Source organism: Seriola lalandi, unplaced genomic scaffold, assembly GCF_002814215.2.
Source record: "Seriola lalandi dorsalis isolate HSWRI2012SDOR001 ecotype SW California unplaced genomic scaffold, Sedor1 jcf7180002054470, whole genome shotgun sequence".
Classification (NCBI taxonomy): domain Eukaryota; kingdom Metazoa; phylum Chordata; class Actinopteri; order Carangiformes; family Carangidae; genus Seriola; species Seriola lalandi.
The window spans coordinates 203,437-225,581 of NW_019525023.1; the positions used below are offsets into that span (position 1 = coordinate 203,437).

General features: G+C 37.8%; 1 protein-coding gene across 1 annotated transcript in view; it reads right to left on the reverse strand.

Annotated features, from left to right (window-relative positions):
- eys (EGF-like photoreceptor maintenance factor) overlaps positions 1-22,145 on the reverse strand; it is a 145,484-nt gene that overhangs the window by 94,728 nt on the left and 28,611 nt on the right. The window contains exons 14-24 of the mRNA XM_087175489.1: positions 19,935-20,048; positions 17,842-17,964; positions 16,975-17,088; positions 16,148-16,381; positions 14,684-14,806; positions 14,469-14,582; positions 11,071-11,184; positions 9,847-9,960; positions 5,963-6,160; positions 4,140-4,261; positions 252-373 (exon numbers count right to left, since the gene is read on the reverse strand). Of these exons, the coding sequence (XP_087031615.1) occupies positions 252-373; positions 4,140-4,261; positions 5,963-6,160; positions 9,847-9,960; positions 11,071-11,184; positions 14,469-14,582; positions 14,684-14,806; positions 16,148-16,381; positions 16,975-17,088; positions 17,842-17,964; positions 19,935-20,048 (1,492 nt within the window). The remainder of the gene's footprint in view (positions 1-251; positions 374-4,139; positions 4,262-5,962; positions 6,161-9,846; positions 9,961-11,070; positions 11,185-14,468; positions 14,583-14,683; positions 14,807-16,147; positions 16,382-16,974; positions 17,089-17,841; positions 17,965-19,934; positions 20,049-22,145) is intronic.

Consider the following 22,145-nt stretch of genomic DNA (forward strand, 5'->3'; position numbering starts at 1 on the left):
GGGGGTGGCAGGGGCATTAGCTGAAGCAGATACACCGGCTTTTTCCTCCAATGAGTCACAGATCCCCTGAAACCTTTTCATGCTGTGAGGCATTGATTGACTCATTTGTTTTACCTGCCATCTGCAATTCATTATCTCCGCTGCCAGTGGAAGGACATATTGCTATCACTGAACAGCTTCTTTTTCTGCATTTATTAAGTGGCTGATGCACCTCGTGAGTACGGCGCCCTCGAGCCAGCTCGCGCACCTACTTGTAGCTGTTGAGAAGGTCTGTGCAGGTGGCGTTGTTTTTGCAGGGCTGTGATAAACATTCATCAATTTCTTGTTGGCAGTACTCCCCCTCCCAGCCAGGATGACACACACACTCATAACTCTGCAATACAAAAAAAAAAAAAGGGTAGCACTATGAGATTAACAGTGAAATAGAGGGACACCTTAAATCTGCACTGTCTTGGTAGAGTATTTTAAAGTGGTTAAGAGTCCAGTATTTATCATAGCAAAACACACCGGTAGAATAAAACTCTATATACATATGGACGCTGTTAATTATGTTGATACAAAGCTGTCAGAGGGCATTCTGCCACTTATTTGTTTACTTATTTATACCTGTTACATTTAAGAAAACAAACATAGCAATGCTTAATATACTTGATTAAATTCATCCCAATTTTCTTTTTTTTTTTTTTTTTAAATGTTGCAGAATAAAACCTCCCACTCACAAAAAAAGATCTTTCCTGTGGAAATCTGTTTAAACTGTGGCAGAGTCATGCTTGTCTTAAATTTTCACATTACTGCTATGCAGATGTATTCCTCCTACCACCCACCCTCTGGATAAAACGCAAGCCTGTTTTTTCCACGCCATTCAAGGTATATACCGTACATACCTTTCTTATCAAGCATGCAATATTACCGCTGCATATTATGTCTGGAAAGGAATTTTCATGGGCAAGCAAACATGTAAAAATATGTTCGATTAAGATTTGTCAGGATTTCTCTCTACAGCCAATGAATATGTTGTTTCTACTGTACATTAAGGAACTGCTTTATATATATATATATACATACATACACACACATACACACACATATATAGACTCTATATAGCTCCTGCCCTTGCTAATCTTCCCATTTTTTCTTTCCTCCATTCAAAACAGTGTATGGATCACTCTTCCTTTTTTTTATCATTGCAATCTACATTATGATAATTAATCACGACACGGGAGATGAATGGTTTGTTTGTACTGGTTTAATTTAAATTCCTCTTTGCACGCAGGATGAAGGTTGTCGTATGGTCAAGGGTTTTTCGGGATTCCTCATTGCCAACATCCCGTCTAAAAGGTCCTGGGTGCTGCTGCTTGAATGCATGCTAATCTGTATTTCATACACTGGAGGGGAGCCGTTAAACTTTGTCTGATATAATTTGTACACTGTGGGGCCTATGGTTGTGGAGAGAAAATGCCGTCATCTCGTGATAAATTAGATACCTCCAGGAGACTCCAATTCCTTACCCCTGGCAATAGAACATAATCTCATTTTTGCTGCTAAGTCACCTTCAGGGACCGCAATTCTCCAAAATAAGCTAAAGCTCTGTGGGACACAGTGTTCAGAGAGAGGAATAGCTGCACTGTAAACAAGACTATGTGAAGGGGTTTCCAAAAACTGTCCCTATTTTAATGATGAGTTGAGAAAAAAACGGCTAAACAGAGAACAGTGTGGCTAGAAAAATATTGGTTTGAATTTCATTACATCCCTCATATCATAGCCCATTTCTTTCTTATGCAGTATGTCCTTTTGTCTTTGGATTTGGAGCTTTAGTTTATCCAAGAGAATGACAGTGAAATGTTATAACCAAGATTCTGTGCTGGGACAATTTTGAAACCTTGTCATGGAATTCCTTGTAGACCATTTCATAATACAGGGAAGAAAAAGGAGCATTTGTCCTTCAGACATCCTGAAATTGCTACAGTAGCACTTTCCTAAAATCAATGTTTCTTTATAACCACAACAGAGGATACCAGTTTGCTTCTGGTAGTGCTTCTGAATACCGCAAAATCTCCACTGAAAGAGCAAAGTTAGTGTTTGTTAAAATAGTGTCCATGCCAGTACATTTTGTTTCATAAGTGTGAGGAGAGGGAGAAAAAACAAGATTTTTTTACAACATGTTGACTTCAACACGTCAATGCGTTGTTTATATGTATTACATATTTGTGTATATGCGATCCATATTCTGACTTATTATTTTTGACAAAAAGGTTGACTTATTAGATAAAATACTGATCATAATTGAGTGGTTGCTATGGAGGAAGGTCTGACACAAGCTGAAAGCTTAACGCCCAGCTCTGAAAATCCATTTTGAGAGGTAGAAGTGCGATATTGAAACTGTATAGAAATTAGTTTAAAAACTACTTACAGAATAAATACTGTAAATAGTAAAGGTTCTGAAATACATGTAAAAATAAATGTCTCTGTTTTTCTTGTCACCATTTTGGCCCCTACAGGTCTCCCAACTGAAACTTTGTTTTCATTAAACAGTTCTCATCTTTCTTACATACATTATGCACTAATTTTCCAGAGCACAGACTTATTTTAAACCCGAACATTAGGTGAGGACTATAAGTTATTTGTCTTTGTCGGAATAATAAATAAAATAAATAATTAAAAAAAACAGGAAACAAACCCAAAGACTTTATCTATGACACATCTGTTTCACTGCTACAATCTGTTAGCAAATAAGCAGCTGTTGGAAAAAGGCCCCTGGTACTCATTGCACAGTTTGTGCATGAGCAGCATGCAGCTCCCAAGGCCTTTTTGCAGCTGCAACAGATCAATGTTATTGGCTTAAAAAAACACTTGAATAAGTACAGAAGTAGAGCTGCTCCTTAAAAAAAAAAGGAAATCGAAATGATCTGATAAAATTATCTTTTATACGAAAGTGTGGGTATCTGTGTAAGCAGGCATCAATGCAGAAGGACCAGCACGCACATAATGTGCTGAGAAGAAAATCACTTGATCTTTGATGTAAAACTTACAGCCTGAATTTCACAAACTCAGTTTTCATTTATTGTTTCAGCAAGCACTTACAGAGAATCAACTGACACTGCAGCCAAAAGGCAATGCAGGCCTCATCCTGTTTATCCAAAACATCCAACAACTGAAATTCAACTCGAACCAAGTTACATTATCTTAGCTATGACTATGTAAGCTGTGGCTGAGAAGCTGTGCTGTAAATGTAGTGAATCTTTCAGAAACAAGACATACCCTGTCCTATGCGGACAGCCGTTTTTTTACACTTGACATTTGGCATTGATAGGCGTTCATAATTTCCTATCTGTGCGTACACATGCTTTACATAGCCAGGAATGGCAGACCTTGATACCAGCAATGGGAAACATGCTGTGTTGTTAAGTAGAGCGGCTGACAGAATGTGAAGTCACTGAATGGCTGAGTGAATAAAGAAGCACCAACTAGGATGCTTTCTTCATATTTTATGTAACTACGTGTATCTGTGAACCATTTAAACCTTTTTCCCTGTGTTCTAGTTGCAAAAAAAAATATTCCGTTCAAAAGTTGGACACTGATGATCATGCATCTCATATTTAACATGCCCACTGCAGATTCCTGTGTTTTTGTTTCTAAGTATTCTTTGCTACTCTTTTGGTCATTTTGGCTCATTAGAAGCCCAGCCCACAAGGTGTTGGCACAATTTGTCAATTAGGAGACACAATAATGAGGTCTAGACATTAGTCATTTTACTACTTATCTTAGTTCACCCAGACACCTGAAGCTTCCTCAATAAGACCTGCCTACAATATATACACCTGATTGTCGTCCACCTGTCCTCCCAGAGCAATATAGGCTTTATTTTATTCTTTTTAATGATCCACCACTATTCATGTTATTGCACGGTTGTCTTTATTTTACTACAACAGAAATGCTTTTAAACGCTATCTGCATGTCAGTCATCAAACGTAATAGGCAGCACCATATGTGATTGAGGTCTGTCAATATTTTATAAAAACTCGAGGGTGCTTCAATGAGTTACCAAATGTAGCGATTTACAGGGCACTGGACCATTTTCAAGCCTTTCAGAGGCCATTATATCACTCTGTTATACTGCCAAAACAAAAATGTCCACTCACCAGATGGAGGTCCTTACAAACAGAATTGGGACTGCACAAACTGTTCACGCAGTCATCGATGTCTTGCTCACATCTCAGCCCGGCATAACCCGGACTGCAAAGGCAGTAAAAGCCATCTACAACTGAAAGAAGAGCAGTGGGACAGTTACAGCACCTTGCATCATAAATGAATTCGCTCAGCTATCAGTAGGTGCTACACCCCTACACAGGTAAATAAAGCATAATCACCCGCTGCGATTTACATTTTTTTTTTAAGGAATAATGCAATTAAAATAAAAGTCTTCCGGTGTGTCAGCCAAAGCTGCTCTTGCTAAATCTACGTGACCGGTACCACCTCCCTCCCATCAGTCTGACAGAGTCTGACACACTAACCATCTTTAAATGAACCTGTCTGCAATGGCTATTGAGTCCTCTTCTCTCCCACCACTTTTCTCGTCCGCCGTCTGTCATTTGTTTCCACACTCTCAACACACTTGCAACACACTGAGCCGGGGGGGGAGAGAAAAAAAAGCAGTGCAGCAGAGGAGAGAGCCCATTTCGGGGCCATTCCTTATTCAGATGTTACAAATGTGCCAATTTTTTCCATTAGAAGTAAGAATCTCCCACGTCTAATAATGCATTCCTTCCTCTCTTTAATTATTAATGATGTTAAAGAGGGATGCATCACTCTGTTTCTCCAACACAACACTGGTGTACAGGCAGCCAGTGACAGAGGTAATTGCAGTTCTTACAGGAGTGAATTTATTACTTCCCCAGTCAGGGTCCCAGGATTCTTCATTATCCCAAAGATTTACCACGTAATCTATGCTGTCACTCTGTCTTGGTGCGTGTAGCTGCTATTACTCTCATTAAATGCTTTAGGTCCTGGGTGGCAGCAGCATTACTCATCTCAGCCACTGTGGCTATGCAGTGCTCTCCCTGGTGGCTGGCTGGCTGCTGCTGAGCACCGGCCAATAGGTCCTAGAGGCCTGCCTCACTAACCTAGGGCGAACTGGCTGCACTCAAGATTAGTCAAGACAGCTGGCCGAGGTCTACTGTAGCACAGTGAAGGATAGGATACTCTTACATAGTGATCCACTGCCATCACTGTTTTGTTCCGGCATAAGCCGGATGAAACAACATTGGCAGGATTTCACAAATGCTGTGAAGGCTGAAAGTTAACACTGCAGGACAAATATTTTTCCACTGAATAATCTACTTTGACTCTGTGCAACTGGTGCACAGTTTCCACATGTATTTGTTTTGACAGTATCACTTTAATTTGTGCAGTTTCCAGTTTTTCTCCTTTATATTAAATGTAAAAAATAGTTAAGTTAAATAAATTACAATCACCGACCAACTGGTGATAGAGAATCCTCGAATTTGAGACTAATATTTTGATCAACGAGGTTTTTAATAAGTCATGCCAAAGATGGAACACATAGAGGTGAAATCTTATCGGATAGCCACAGGAAAAAAAAAAGAAAAGAAACAATATTCTGCCTTGAGCTTTGATTATATTAATTTTGTCATTTATCATCCATTATTCAAATTACAACACAACACTGATGCTTAATTGATTCCATTTTACAGTTGTGTTAAGAAACTAATCAAGCCTGCTGCAGCAGGTAATGTCCTAGATCCTCACATCAGATGAAATAACTCCACTCTCATAACACCCTTATCAGCTGCAACGGTGACCCAATTGAAAACTGCCTGTCAGACTGTAAGTGAGCAAGACGAAATTTGACATATTCACTGCATGTGTGTGAGTGTGTATGGAGCTTTGCTTCCATATTGAGTGTGTGCTATTAAGCATGTTGGCATGATAGGTTGTTTCATACCATCATAGCAGAAGCCGTGAAGACAGGGGCTAGAGCTGCACTCATCCACATTGATTTCACAGCGGGGGCCAGTGAAGCCCCGGCGACAGTGACAGCGGAAACCTAAAGGGAAATGGTCCTGATCCAACTCCTCCACACACACTGCACCGTTCTCACAGGGATTACTGGCCTCGCAGGGTAAGAACTCACAATTATGACCTGGAGTGAAGCAAAAAAACACACATAAGAAGACCGTACAGCAGACGAGAATCTGTGTAGAAATACAATGGGACTGTAGACCTGGGTATATTAAAGATTAAACCCATATTGCACATTTCCTTGAACCCGTCTTTGTGGTAAATGACACGCTACGTTAAGCTTACTCATTGAACAGAGGGACAAACAGCCACACAGAAAGTCTGACGAGTGTTCAAGTAGAAGCTGATCCAGTCACTTTTCTAAATTTGCTGAATTTAAAATACTGTCATATCACACAAACACAGTCAAACAGTTTTGGATGCATTTTTGGACAGTCAAAACTAATAACTGCTGTTTTTATTTCATGCATTTCAGTGGCTCAACATTAGAAATGAAATGTCTGATGTTATTACAATATCTAAAATATAACAATATCATTTTGTGCTTGTGACAAAACAATTTCCAAATGAATAGTCTCTGTCTTTAGTTCTGATTGGCAGCCGTGTTCTGTGCTAATTTAAAAGCACACCTGTGGCTGTCTAACAGTCAGTTTCATTACTAATGCGCTTGCTGAAAATTACCATTTGAGCTGTTTAGATTTTTGTGTCAGCTTTGTTTTCGCAAACTGCTAAAACTGTACAGACAAATTAAAATCCCAGACATCATTATGTTCAGGTCACGCATGAAGCAAACATCTGTTAAAGACGATCACTCCTCTCGAGCACAAATAAGAAAATTATAAAATACAAACAGAGGGAAGGAAAGAAAGAATGCAAGAAAGAAAGAAAGAAAGAAAGAAAGAAAGAAAGAAAGCATGCATAAAAACACACCACCTTAAAAAAGCAAGTGCAGACCGTCAATTCGAACAGGCGATACACATTAAATGAGTGAACAGAAAATGGTGAATGTTGCAGAACAGGCAAACATGGTTATGTGTCCTACCTCTGATAATTTCTGTGAAACAGTCACATGAAGAAAAAAGGCGAGAAAAAATAAACAGGACAATCTTACTGCAAAAATTATCAGAGGAAAGTGAAATAAGCTGATTATTATTTTTAGAGGACTTGTTAGATCCAAGTGGGTTCTGCATGTCTGGCACATTATGGCTTTTGGCTGAGCCAGCAGGTTGTTGCAGCCGGAGTTACTTAAGAATCTGACAAGTTCAGAAAGTTTAGTAAGTTAAGTCAGCTTACTACACAGAAATTTGGTGGAAATATTAAAATGTGGTACTTTTACAATGACACTTTTCCAGTCATACAGTAAGTATACAGTCTTTCAATGACAGTGGAGCTACACCATGAACGGGCAATAGCTCCTCTCCTTGGTAAAGAGGTGGCAACAATATTATTGTCAAGCACACGGCACTTTCCAAATACTTACTGGTCATTGTATAAGAAGGACGGTGGATATTCAAGCTCCATGATGGTACATTTTGATATAAACACCGAAGCAAATGACTCTCCATAGTGTGTGTGTGAATGGGTTGCCTGACCTGCCAATCTCACTGAGAATCAACAGCCCACTCTAAAGCTGTTGAAGCCGCTTGTGGAGCTCTCACCAACTCCAGGACTGTAATGCAGCAAAGTCTCCACTGCCAAGTCCCTTCTTTTGTGGCCACATTTGGATATACTGAGCAACAATATACATTTACCAATTTGGAGAGTGGTAGCAAGCTTGTGTATTAAATTAAAGGAGACCAGAAATTCATATTTGGGTCAGACACTTTGCCTCTCAAATGTGTGAGATTTAACGAGGAAGATGGATGAGGTGCTGATTGGCTCTAAAAACAAACTGGCACAAACCAATGCTCCTGCTTCTGTAAGATGTAGATTTTTACACAGCAGTGGCAATCCTCATCTACAAAGTGATTTGAGCCGAGCAGGATTTATTTATTTTATTTTTATTATTTATTTATTTTTTTTTTTTTTTTGCGGCTGTTAAGTTATTTTTTTTACTGTATGGCCAAAAATATATGGTTACTATGCATATATTCATGCATATAATTTACATACTTGCTTTAATATTAGAAAAATAAAACAGAATTTGTCATGGACATAGATTTCGCTCTCTGAGCTTACTTGTATTTGGTTTATTTACAGTCCTCCATCTTTGACAATGTAAAGCTACCAGATCATGAAGCGGCCTTACAGTGGAAATAGTCCTTCATGGGTAATTGACTGTGCCTCATATCTGCTGTACTTTCTACAGCCCTTTGAATTACAGCTGAAGACTTCCATTTTTATTTTCGTCGGAGCTCTGAATCTTCCTCCTTGCGCTGTCAGTATGCCTTTGAAATACCTTTTTGTAAATTCCATGCGCCTTTTTCTAGAGCCATTTCCTCCCAGACATGCTGTTGTAAAGCTTACATTTGTGAAGTGCTACCCTGACTGTTGTCCTTCCAGAAAGATCTCACAGCCAATGAGCTCATTAGATCTGTCTGCAGAGTGGTCCTTGGGTTGTGACCAAGGTCCATCTCGACTGGGTGCTCGGTTTGTTAGGACGAATGTGTCTAGGAAGAGTCTGGCTGGACAAATGTTTTTTGTTTTTTTTGTCGCATTTATTAATGATGGAGCCCTTTGTACTCTCGTGAAATCCCACTACTAGGATTTTATCTGCAGATAATTCCTTAGACTTTGTGGTAGAGTCTCTACTCCGACATGCACAGTTAACAGTAGATCTCTCCTAATGACAAACAGCTCGTGTTTTGTTGTGAATTGCAATATTTAGCTATATGCGACATTAACAAGCTGTGCTAATATCACAACAAACCTGTTTATTTAATTAAGTTTTAATCAATTTTTACATATCATACTATTCCTACAAGTTTCTGTTTTGATTTTTATTATCATATTTTATCATCTACTGTCTTTTTGTTGTCTAATGCCATTGTCCTTCTATTTGTCATTGCTTTTATTGTAATATTTTTTATTACAACGCAGTTTGAGTTTCAACTCTTATATGAAACTATATACTACAGATATAGATAATATACTATTATTATAAATAATAATTTGGTTATTTACAAATATAATTAAAAAAGTTTTACCTTTAATTATATGTTTATGCAGGTGCAGGTAGAACAGTACCAGCATCATCCTAAATATAAATTAATTATATACAAATTTAATACAATCAAGTGACAAATTCCTATTCTATAACCTACCAATTTATTTTTACAAGAATTATATATATAGATATATATACACACGCACACACATAGTAAATTAAATAGACACATTTGTGGCAAGTGATAAAAATTTTGCATTTTAACTCTGATTAACTACCAATGATCATTATAAAAAGTAGATCCATGTTTTGGCTGAAAATAGTGATCATACATTAAATCTTAGCTTTTAACCAACTGCTCCTCTATTGTTAAATTTCAAAAATAAAAGTGAGTGTGAATCTTTTTCACTGTTCGTGAAATCCCCTTTTTTTTTCTCCATTGATATGCACTAATAGCGCCGTACAGTGACAATAGCTCTATCCCCTGACTAAACGATGGAAGTTGTCAATTGTGTGGCAGAAGCACCTACCACAATTTACATCTCACTTATTACTCAAGTTTTCTTTATTTAACTACAGGTAGCAAATGAAGATGTACTCATTTTGTTCAGACATGTGAAGTGAGTTCAGACAGGTGAAAATAATAGTATGTGAAGTTAATTAACTTTGCTTTTTGTCCCCATTCCCTCAGTGCTCATTACCTTTAAATGGAGCCACACATAGGCAGAAGTAATTACCAGGCTGGTCAATGCAAGTGGCTCCATTCTTGCAGGGAGATGAAGCACACTCATCAATGTCAAGTTCACACTTTGTACCTTTGACAGAAAAGAACACAGATTGATAAATATGTTATATCGAAAGGTCACTGACTTGTATGTTTGGCAGTTAAAAACTAATCAATGTGTCCTGTAGGTGCTGTAAGGTGGTGCTGTGCTGTAAATCAGGATAGAAGCAAAGCTTTTCTGTCTTACAGATGCCACCTTGTGCTGTTGTCCACACTACAGGCTTGTTCACATCACTGTAGAGCAACCACAACCTTTCATATATAAACGGGAGTTGGGAAACCAGCTCCTTTGTGATCATAAGCTTCAGCACTGCAGTCAGCAATACTGTTTGTAATGCACTGTGAACCAAGCTCTGTGGGAATTATTAGCGTCTATTAGGAAACAGTTCAAATCTGTTACTATGTTTGACTTTTATGGGTGGAAATGCATTATCTTTGTTTTAACTTAGAGTCATTATTCATCTTTGTACTTGAAATAGCTGGCATCACAGCACCACATGTGGGAGAATAATTATTCTGCAAGACTTCAAAATGCGTGAAAGTATTAAACCGCTCTGCCGTCTCCACACTATTTCAAGGAGATGCTGATGGCTACTGATTTTACTTCAAAATGTACCTGTTGTTACTGGCAATACCTACATTTTAATAAAAATGTAATCATCTGAATGTGTTGTTTTAATTGGTGACAAAGAGTCAGTTGATTTCCATTTTTTGTCACAAAATAAAAATCACACATGAGCAGCTGCATACAGTAGATACTGTGGTGTGGTTAATTATCTTACTGGGCTTCTGCTAGCATGCTAAAACACTAATCTAAAATGGTGACCATGGTAAATATCATACAAATCACAGGTTAAGATTAGGAGCGTGCTAGCATGCATGTTAGGCTTTAGCTAAAAGCACTACTAAATAATCCTCACACTCATAAGTTCATTATTTGTTAAACCTCTTGAGAAGTGCTGGCTCATTATTATTATCATTATTGGTATTACAAATGCACATGGATAGAATTGCATTGGAATGCAATACAAAACTAGGTCCTGAATATTTCCAAACATTCCAATATGTGAGAGATGTCACCCACATGGGCTTTATATTCATTGTAAGCTACATATGTAGTGTACGTTTCATTCATACAAACCTGTAAAGCCGGGCGCACAGACACATCCATAGCCATGAGCAAGGTCAACACATGTGGCATTGTGCAGACAGGGAGAGGACGTGCACTCATCTGTGCTGACTTCACAATAATCCCCTTTAAAGACATGACAATAAAAAGAGTCAGTGGTCACAAATGCTCAAAAAAAGTGTCATACTTTAGCTTTAATTTGTAACATTTATGACTCATGCTCAGTTTTCAATTTTCACTCAACTTAGCAAAATATATGTTGCATTTGACTTCAAGCCCTTTCATGTAGAATGTGAAATGTGATCACTGGTGACACCCTGAATCCGTTGGCTCCAGTGTTTTAGACAGTTGTCACAAAAATTAAGTCAAACAGATATTTCACATGCGCATTTTGCAACACAGGCAAAATTAATTTGACACTGATATTTTGTTTTGAATATTCAATAAACAGGGGCTTTAAGTCCAGATGTCAAAGTTTTAACAGCAACACAACTGCACTGTTCCTCTGGAAAAGCAAGATAATGACACTGTCATTTTTCTGTCCAAACAGAATACTCTATGTGGTTGATATGTATTTATTTCTAAATAGTGTGATATAGAATATAGATTATTCTTTTTGTGTCGCCCTCCTTATTTGTTTTCTCTGAAACTACAAAGCAGATGAGCTGTATAGAAACTAATCTGCAAGATAGAATTTTTTTTGGACTATTTCACACATTTGCAGTCTCTGTAAAGCTTTGGAGGAGGCTGCAACAGTGTGAAATGCCAAAGTGAGAAGAGGTCTTTGAATTATAGCAACGTTCCATATAATTACAGTGTACTGTTTGTGCTGCTCCTCTCACACAATGAAGGATAGAGCTTGTTTTATAACCTAATCGCCTCCCATGTGGCTTGACTGTGGTCTGAAGTTTAGCGTGAGTTAAGGTCCTCTTAGGACGACTTCCTCTACACTATATTATCTCTTCTCCCGTAATAGGAAAAAGAATTAATGAAATAATTTGACTGTTCAGTTGGTTGGTCAGTCTGTTTTGGTTTTGTTTTGGCAAGTAAGGCAAATTTGCACACAAGATGTTAAGATTAAACAGCTGGACTGGACATTCACGGTCCCCTGAGGGTTACTTATTCTGCCTTTGTGATCCCCTGACCTTTATTTGTAATCCACACTTTTATGTGCCTCTTAATTGCCAAGAAATATGGTGGCAATATTCAAGCTCCCTCAGGGATAAACCCTGCCCTACATATAAAGTACATATAAAGTTTACATTTACACTATACACATTAGAACAACTAAGATCAACCAAAAGTAAAATTGGCAAAATCTTTCCAAAATTGCACCAAACATCAGAAAATAGTCTCGAAAATATAAACCTCATGTACCTCGCTTCATACATTTCATAAAAGAAATAACAAACAAATCACTATTGTTGATCATTGATGAGATGTCACAAAAATAAAAGGTCAGAAAACATATGCAAACATTTTACTGTTTCACTTATGATTTATGATGGGGTTTTTTTTTTTTTTAAAACTATTTCTGCTACTTGATTGCTGGGCATCCATCTTATGGTCGATTTTTTTTTTTTTCAGAAACAAGCTTTAAATGAGGTTATTTGATTTTCATTAATAAAATTTAATTGAAATATAAGGTGTTTTTCTTTTTCATGATCAAAAAGGGATGAGTGAATAAAAAAAAGAAAAAGTTTCATTTTTTATTGCGCATGACAAAAATAAAATTACCTGTCTCAGAATATGAAAAAAGTTTTACTCATCCCCTTTTGATCATGAAAAAGGAAAAACTAATGACCAAAATGTCATGCCTAAGATCAACTGAATGCCTACGCTTATCACTTTGTGGTAATGATTTACAGTATTTATAGAAGACGAACAACATCCATGTTTAATCTAACATGCCTTCACAATTAAAAACATCACCTGCCACATACTTTGAGCAGACACAGTCGTTTCCTCTTCACGTAAAAAATATTTCTGTGAGTCCTCCGTAACTTTTCCTTAATAAAAGATGTCCATTATTGATGAGAATTAAGGATGAATAGAATGTGATCAAAAACTGATTATTCCCATAGATGCTAAAACAGACAGCCAGAGTCCAGCATATCTTTCCATTCCTCCAACACATTTACAGTACCACCTGTGGTTTTTATTGTTCAGATTAGTAGAACAAGAGCTATGACTATAAAACATTAGGTACAGTGAGTGAAACTAGTTAGATGCTGCCCCAAGCATGAAAAGGTAAATGTACTTTAATGTGATTTCCACAGTTCATTTAAGAGGAAAGAGCGCTTACCCTTTGCTTTTCCTGAAATCTGACCAGAGCCATGTTCCAACTCAAACTCATCAGGGTTTAATAAATGTACGAGTAGGTACATTTTTAAAGGTTCAACTCTCCCTATATATTTCCACAGAGTTCCACATCACATTTGTTTGCTTTATACCATATTTTACATGCAGCAGTTGATTGGCATGGAAATAGAAAATGATGAACACCAAGCAGACTCTGGAAGACGCTTTTCAAGCCAGTAATAGCTGAACACAGCTTGGCTGAACATTCATGGAGCACAGGGAGATACATTTATAACAGATGGATGGTCAGATGCTTTATATGAATATCATATGACCTTAAGGATTAAAAGCCTGCATGAGCACATGATTACACCCTGATAGTTCAGGCTGCTCAGAGGGAGCAGAATTCAACACACTCAAAAGCGCATCCATATATCTTGTTGGCATTGTGGTGGAATTATCTCTCTAAGAAAAATGTATTTGTGGCAGCAAGACTATTAATTTACGAAATGAAATGACACATGGAAATATTGCATTTTAATTACCACCACTGTTGTTATGATAACCGAATGTGCAATTTCTGGATGAAAGACTGAAAAAGTATAATTTATATTACATTATAAGTTTTCAAATTAATTCATGCTATTTTTTGAAAATGGCTCTCAATGTGACCTTTAAAAGTATTATTTGACCCCAGTTAGTTATTCAAACATGCATGCAGATCACCTGAGGTAAGAGGCACCTACAGAGCTACAGTTAAGTGTCTTATTTGGTCAGATATTAAGTTTTGCATCTAAAAATCTGGTTTTATGAGACTACATTACAAGAAAACTACTGATATATCCTGTATTAATGTGTATATTTTCTCTAAATATATGGATTCATTTTCATGTTTCTTAGATTATTTGTATGCTCAGTCCGCCTGCGCATCAGGTAGCAGCAACAGCAAAATCTGTTTTTTGTTCGAAATTTCAGACCTGCCACTTAGAGGACATTGGGTATGAAGAGTTGGACTGAACTTGCCGACCACTCATCATTCATCATACAGCAGTCTGTTTGAGCAATGCTGTGCAAACAAACACAGCCGCGGTAAGGTGCATATAAAATACCTGCGACTCCAGGAGGACACTGGCAGCTGAATGAGTTGAGCTCATCAACGCAGGAGCCTCCATTCCGGCAGGGCTGGCTGAGACATTCATTCACTTCAATCTCACAGTTACTTCCTGAGAAAGTATTAAAGGCGCACAACATTGTGACATATTGCCTCTATGAATAAAATGTCACTTTAACTGACAAAGAACAACATCAAATAGGTTTCACTTACCAATAAATCCAGGCGCACAGAAGCAGCTGTAGCCATTTACAGTGTCTTTACAAATACTCAGGACTCCACACGGCCGTTCTTCACAATCGTCAATGTTTATCTCACAAAACTGGCCTGTGAAACCTGCGGAGAGAGAACAGCTACCTGTTTATACCTCTGCCTGGTGAAGATCTCTGGTCTTTCCTTCTAACTCTCAAGTAAATGATAAAATGTACAATTACTGTATTATTAATTAATGACCAAAATTGGATTGTTGCTTTTAAAACTTGACAAAACATAACGCACACACGAGCACGAGGGCGACCCGATACGTGTTTCTGCTGACATTTTCTCACTGTTGAGCAGGTGATAGCGGTGATGTACAAACAAGCATAGCAGAGCAGTATACCCACAAAGGCAGAGAAGAAGAAGGCTGCTAGCTAGCAAACATGGAGGTGAACAATGTATTAAAAGCATTAAAAAAAAATAGATTTTGCCCATTTTGGAGGGAAAGGAAATGTGCACAACGTGTTTGCTAGGCTTCAAGAAGACAATACATGTACAAGAAATCCTGAATGCAAACTGCAAGTTAGGATTGCATTCAGGATTACTTAAACATAAAACCCAAATATATTACAAAGCTGCAAATGACACTTATTTTAATTGTAATTGTAATTGAGTTTATGTTCGTCTTCAGTAAAATTACACATTTTTTTCAATTCTCAACTCAGTTACTGAAATTGGAGACTTTTTTATTATAATTGGTCTTTTCTCTGTTCATTTCAACATTTATTTACCTTCTAGGGTTATGCCACATTTTATATTAGCCATGACAGCCAGCCAACACTTAATGTCTTACATGCTGTTCACTTGGAACTTCACAGGAACTTGGTAGGTAATTATGAATACAAAATGTGAGCTATTTATACCATGAAATACTGTAATAAATTAAATGATTTTCTCAATTTTTTTTATAGCAAACTACAAAAAAGGTACATTAAGGCAGGTAATAACCTGCACACCAAGTATATAGTAATAACCTGTGACTTACTGTAATTAAATGTACAGTTACTACAGTTAATTTCCTTATTTACTGATGCAATCTAATTATTACCTCTCAAATATTAGATCAAGTACTTCCTGTCATATAGTCGGAGTAAAACGCTGCGTAACAACAGTATATTTCTTTGATAATAAATCATTTCTTTGATGACATGCCAACAGAGGACTCCTGGATCCTAAGTGAGCAAACAGACATTCCAAGCATTATCACTGCTTTGAAGTCGGCTCACAAACTGAAGTACTGACTTACACATTTCATATGGCTGTTACGTGTTGTTGCTTAAGGCCAAAGAGATTAGACTCCCACAGAGAAGGAAGCTGAACAAGTGAAAGCATCAAACTGGGAGAATGTCTGCTACGTACATGATTCATTTGAGGAATTGCCTTCATTGGAAACAAGCCCCCGCTGGATGGTGAACCTACCTGGTAAACAATCACACTTGAACCCTCTTGATAGATCCACACACACTGAACTGTGTTGACACAGGCCATCGACACAGTGGTTTATAGGTGTTTTGCAGTGTGGCCCAGTGTAGCCATGTTGACACACACATCTATAAGTATTTGCCAGCTCTTCACAGAGGAGAGTCCCCTCAGGGTCGCAAGGATTCGACACACATTGGTTCACAGATGAGGAGCAGTCTTTGCCATGGTATCCTGTAAGAGGTGGGATCAAAGAAGTGATTGATGTGCTGTGCTGTGTACAGTATCCTCCTGCCTTCCCACGTCTGGCAGACATCATGGATTGTGATTTCACTTAATGCTGTCATTGCCAGTGTTTTTCCTCCCGGCTGATTTACATATTTTATCCAGCCAGAGCATAAAGCGCTAAAACCAAGGAGGGATTTCAGCATCAGTACACAACTTACAGGAAAAAAAAAAAAACTGCAATGTGTGGATTTTTCCACCAATTGTAACTAATTTGTGGATTTGTACATGAGCTTTCTAATGGTATTCACTTAGAGGTAAAAGCTGATTTGGTGATACAACAGAAATGACAAACATTAATGTTTTCACATGCATCAGGGGGCTGAATTCACAAGCGGGAATGATCTAGAATAAACCAAGCACATGACACACTGTGGTTATAATGACAACATAAGATTGGTACTACTTTGTCTATTGCACGTCTACATTTTGAGATGGAATCACTGGAGTAATTGATAAAGCGCCAAACTTGATTCAAAACAAAAACTGAGCTTATCAAATTAATTACAAATCTACTGCATAAACATGATGGTTCAATATACCTGGATGGCAAATACAGTATATCTCTCCAGTAAAGCTGCGGGAGCAGGTTCCTCCATTCTTGCAGAAGTCAACATCTGATGCACACGCAGAGACAAATATAGAGCAATTCTTACCTGAGAGGTAAATCAAGAATGTTAATTGAGCCTGTTTGTGTTAATTGAGATTAACATAAACTAAGAAAGAAAAAAACCCATCACATCACCAACATAATGACACATCTCAATTACCTATCATGCAAATGAGTTTGACTGCAGAGAGCAACAGCCATTAATGTGATGAACTAGCATGATGTGTTATGCTTGTGCTCGGTAATGGAGCCAGTAGGAGTGACAGTACGTTATAACTCCTGAGTCTTTTTTATTTTCAGTGTCTATCACAGTTTCTTCACAGCGCCAAAGGCACATACCATTTCTTTTGTCTAGTTTTGTAATCTGCTTATAGTGTCACAGAACAAAAAAACATGAATTAGAACTGATGAGGGTACATAAAGGTTCCATTCGCACCACATTAAAATATAAAAATGGAGACTTAATGAACATGTATTAGCAATACAGACCTTGGCATTTTGCCAACTTGAATCATATATGCCCCTCTGATGGATTTAATAAAAGATACACAGCATTTTATTAGATTTTTTAACCAATATATCATCTTTGGATAAATACTTCGGCCTGCATTCAGCTTCTACACGAGCAGAAAGACAGCTATCTTCATAGTCAGTCAGCTGCAGTCACTCTGAAATTGGTGAATGAGCTCTAACATTAGACAATGGGAACACTTTGATGGTTATCAGTGCTGAAGAGTCATCAATCTGCACTATGTTCATTAAAGCCTAAACTATGAAAATGATGACAGAGATAACTCACCAGCAAAGCCCAGAGGACAGATGCACTCATAGTCTGCAACCAGGTCAATACATGTGGAATTATTGGCGCAATATCCATGGACACATTCATCATAGTTGATTTCACAGTTCAACCCCCCAAACCCTGGTATGAATAAAAAAAAAGAAAAAAAGAGAGTAAATCTCATCAGAGTGTGAATGTCAGTAAACACCAGACTTGAGAAGATACTAATTAGGATCAAATTACACCCAAAAGCAACGTTTTGCTGTCGTGAAATTTTACTTGACTTTTTTTTTTCTTTTACTGCAAATAAACAAGTGCATGCCGTGAAGAGAAGAATGCACCCGAGTCTGCATTCGAGAAAATAGATGATATTTTTTCCACGTTCGTATTGTGTGTCTGGATGATTAATATCCTTTCTTGCTGATTAATTTCTAGTTGTATCAGCACATTTGATATTTCAAACATAAAAGGTTAAATTCATGAAGTAAAAGCGAGTGCTGACAATTTCTGACATTTTAGTTCCCCATAAATATATTCCACCGCATGGTCACGCTACAAAATGACTATCATTAGCACTGTCACACACTGCAGCTACAGGAGGCCCATGACTAATGCTTGGCTATCAGCACCATCGGTGCAGGTCAAATTCTCATCATTTCTCAAACTGACCATGGAACCAATTTCCACTTCTCTCCATGTCATAAAATTTGACAATTATCCTGACTTCATTAAAAATGCATAACAGGCTTCACCCGCAATCAAGGTTTAATCAGAGGTATGTCTAACAGGTAAGATGTCAACTGGACCAAGAAATGATTGGGGGAAAAAAAAAACAAAAAAAAACAGCTGAGATGTATTCCTCCGTACCCTAATGATGCAAGTGACGATTTCTGATGGAATGATTTTATGAGATTAGAGGATTTTAAAACGCAAAAATATCTGTTCACCTTACAGGTATGGAACCGCAGCACAGGAAACAGGAGAAAAATATGTAATTGAAAATAATCACGAATAAACGAAGCAATCAACATCATGGGGTCAACTTTTGTTGAGAGTTGCTGTTGAGCTTTTGTATTCCGAGCAAATACCACAGCAACTGATTAGTTCCTGCAATTCAGCAATAACGACGCCTATCGTGTGTGTGGTCCAAACAAAATTCTGTTGACTTTCAACCGTCTACAGCCCATGTCCAGACACATATTAAGATAAACTTTTTGCTGTCATCTTATCGAGGACATATGGTTATATCAAAGTAGTTATCTACTTTTTTTTGTTCAGGAAAGAAGAAATTCGACCAGACTGAGTCCACTGATAATAAATAGTCCGTACTGAATGTAATGTGCAAGAAACGATCTCTTCATTTGGAAGGAACAATTTAATAACATTGCATGTGATGTTTTTTGATTATCTGAACATATAAAGAAGTTTTTTTTTTTTTTTTTTTTTTTTTCAGGGACGAGGAGTCTGGGGAATGAGTTCTTGAGTGGATAATATTGAAGAAATTGGTCTGAGGAAGATGGAATTTCTCTTGTAATTGTCGAAATGATTAAAAACACAGCTGATTATTAAAAAGATCTGAGAGCCAAGATATTCTTTTTGGATTTCAAAGAATAAAAACGATGGCCTTGTTGTTGATTGTAAATCTGGGCTTGGGGCTGCTTGGAAGACTGGATAAAGGGAACAAACTCATAATTAGAAAACAGGCCCTGAGACAAAGTAGATTGATCATTTTTACTGTACATATTGATACTCATGCTCAATTAACTGCAGTGGGGGATGTGGTTAAGTTTATACAAAGTGTACATGGGATTTATATACCTAGTTACTGCAAGTGAAATCTGTATGTGTTATGTCATTACGGTATCGAATATTGAATAGTTGTAGCTGCATTAATATGTTGTTTATAAGACGTTATAAGATGGCTTTTTTCTCATATGGTTGTTGAATATCAGCACCAAAAAGAAGAAGGTACTCGCTTGTTGATATAAGCTGTAGCTGCAGTGGAAAAGTCTTTCTTTTTTTTTTAAAAACAAGAGAATCAAAGATCTGAATTAACCACATCTTATCCTCTCAACTACTGCGGGATCTACAGTAATTGCACTGCAACTTACCCTCTGAGCAGAAGCACTGATATTGGTCAACGCCGTCCACACAAACACCACCGTTCTGGCATGGCTTTGACTCGCAGTCATTGAGATTTACTTCACAAAACGATCCTCCAAACCCTGCAGCACATTTTAAAAAAAAACAACAAAAAAAACAAAACTATTATTGGAATCTTTTTGCCCGGTTTCATTCCTCAGCCAATTAGGATCAGCATGACTTTGTTTTCACAAACAAAAGCTGCTTTTCAAAGCTTGTATTGATTCAAAGAGCTTGCTGGGCACATGCAGACTCAGCTCACTGGATCATTTAATCATGTTTAATAAGAGCCAGTCATTGCCCTTCTGATTTATTACATTAAAGAAGCCAAATCCAGTGATTTTTAAGATCAAAGTCAATCTATACACAACGGGAACCACATGAAACAAATAACATGCATCAGTGCACATGTGTAAACGCTCCCACACCATACACACACACACACACACACACACACACACACACACACACACACACACACACACACACACACACACACACACACACACACAAGCCATTAAAGAAAAAGAAACCTGTCGGTGCTTAAGCCACATTATTGCTGCTGCTACTCAGGCTGTATGTAGGTTAACCTCACCCTTAACTACCACACACATTTGTTATGTGTGTACAATAGTGAACGTTTCACACAGTCAGCCAAGGACTGAGCAGAGCGTATGGGTGCCGAGATGCTCTTCACAATTAGATGCGTGGAGAATGAATATAAAAAGAAGTCGTGGAAGCCGTCTTACTGCAGAATAAGCAGGTTTCCTCCAGAATAAAACTGTGGCGTTATACAAAAAAAAAAAAAAAAAAAAAAAAAAAAAAAAACGAGAAAAACAACAAAAACAAAAACAACTGCTGCATTGCGAAAACCTGCTAGATGACAAAAAAACTCTCTCATGCCAAGAAGGGGCTTTTGATGAAACAACAGCTTCTGGAGCTCAAATAAATTTATGGCAAAAATAAGTCTTGCACTGCAAAGCTGCTCCTTTGAAATAAATGCTAATGTAAAACAAAAAGATACTGCTGTCAAAAATTGTTTTGGGGGTTGTAAAAACACAATTATCACCTTGCAAAACCTGCTCTTCAAGAAAGTTTAATCACTTAGAAATCTAGGAGGAATTTCCCCAGCAACTTTCATAACGAGCCCGAACTGTATTTGATACATATGACTCAAATCATACATCAAAAATCCACCATGCCGAGTTCATCCAAGCATCCTCAGTTCAAGGATATGATTTAGTGTAAGTACTAAATACTAGGTCAAAAAGTTGACAGCGTGGGATATACAGTAAGGCGAGGGAGGGTGTGAGTAACATGTTTTGCAGCACATTAGGTTGGCAAGCATTAGATAATATGGATGCCAAGACTGCCGACCTGAAACATCTAGACAAGACAGCACCTCGCAGTTTGCCCTTGAGAAGTGATCTGCGGGGAGCAGCTCGCCGCAGGTTGCTTTCATTTACATAAGAAATCACTCACAATCCTTCACTTTGACATCTGGCGAGCGCGAGTGCAACAGGAGTAATGAAGTTATGGTTATTGATTGGGTTACATGAACTTCTATGTAACAGCCAGTCACTTGAAAACAGATAGCAAGAGCTTGTGTGGAGTAGAGTCGACTGAATTTTGACTGGTTTGACAGGTAAAACGTCTGTATTTCAAGTATCCTAACTGCATCCAGGAATAAGCTACATGAGTTCCTGTGTATCTGTACACAGTATCATAGTGGCGCTCTGTCACTTACTGCACATAAAGCCTCGACTTGCAAGACTCCAAAGCCTCGTTACCCCTGGCGAGCCTCGGAGTATCTAACAGGTCAAGCCTCTTCCACTTACTCCTGTGTTGTCCCTGTCACTGCTGGCAGCTACTGCTGTGATAACACTGTCATCCTCATGGAGGGGAATCAGAGAGACTTGACCTTGACTGACACAAAAACATGTTTTTTTTCTTCTTTTGCAGGAACTGTCAAAATAATCATAATGTTAAAGTTAAATTAAACGTAAAGTTATAAAAACAGTACAGAACTTTTCTTCTTTTTTTAGGAAGTAGCTCATAAGAAAAAAAAGGTTGATTTACAGCTAAATATTTCCTGAACAGTAAATCTCACTTCGCGCAAGCATGAGATGTAGATTTATACAAATGCAGATTCTCACTCTTGCCATGTGCTTATTTTCCAC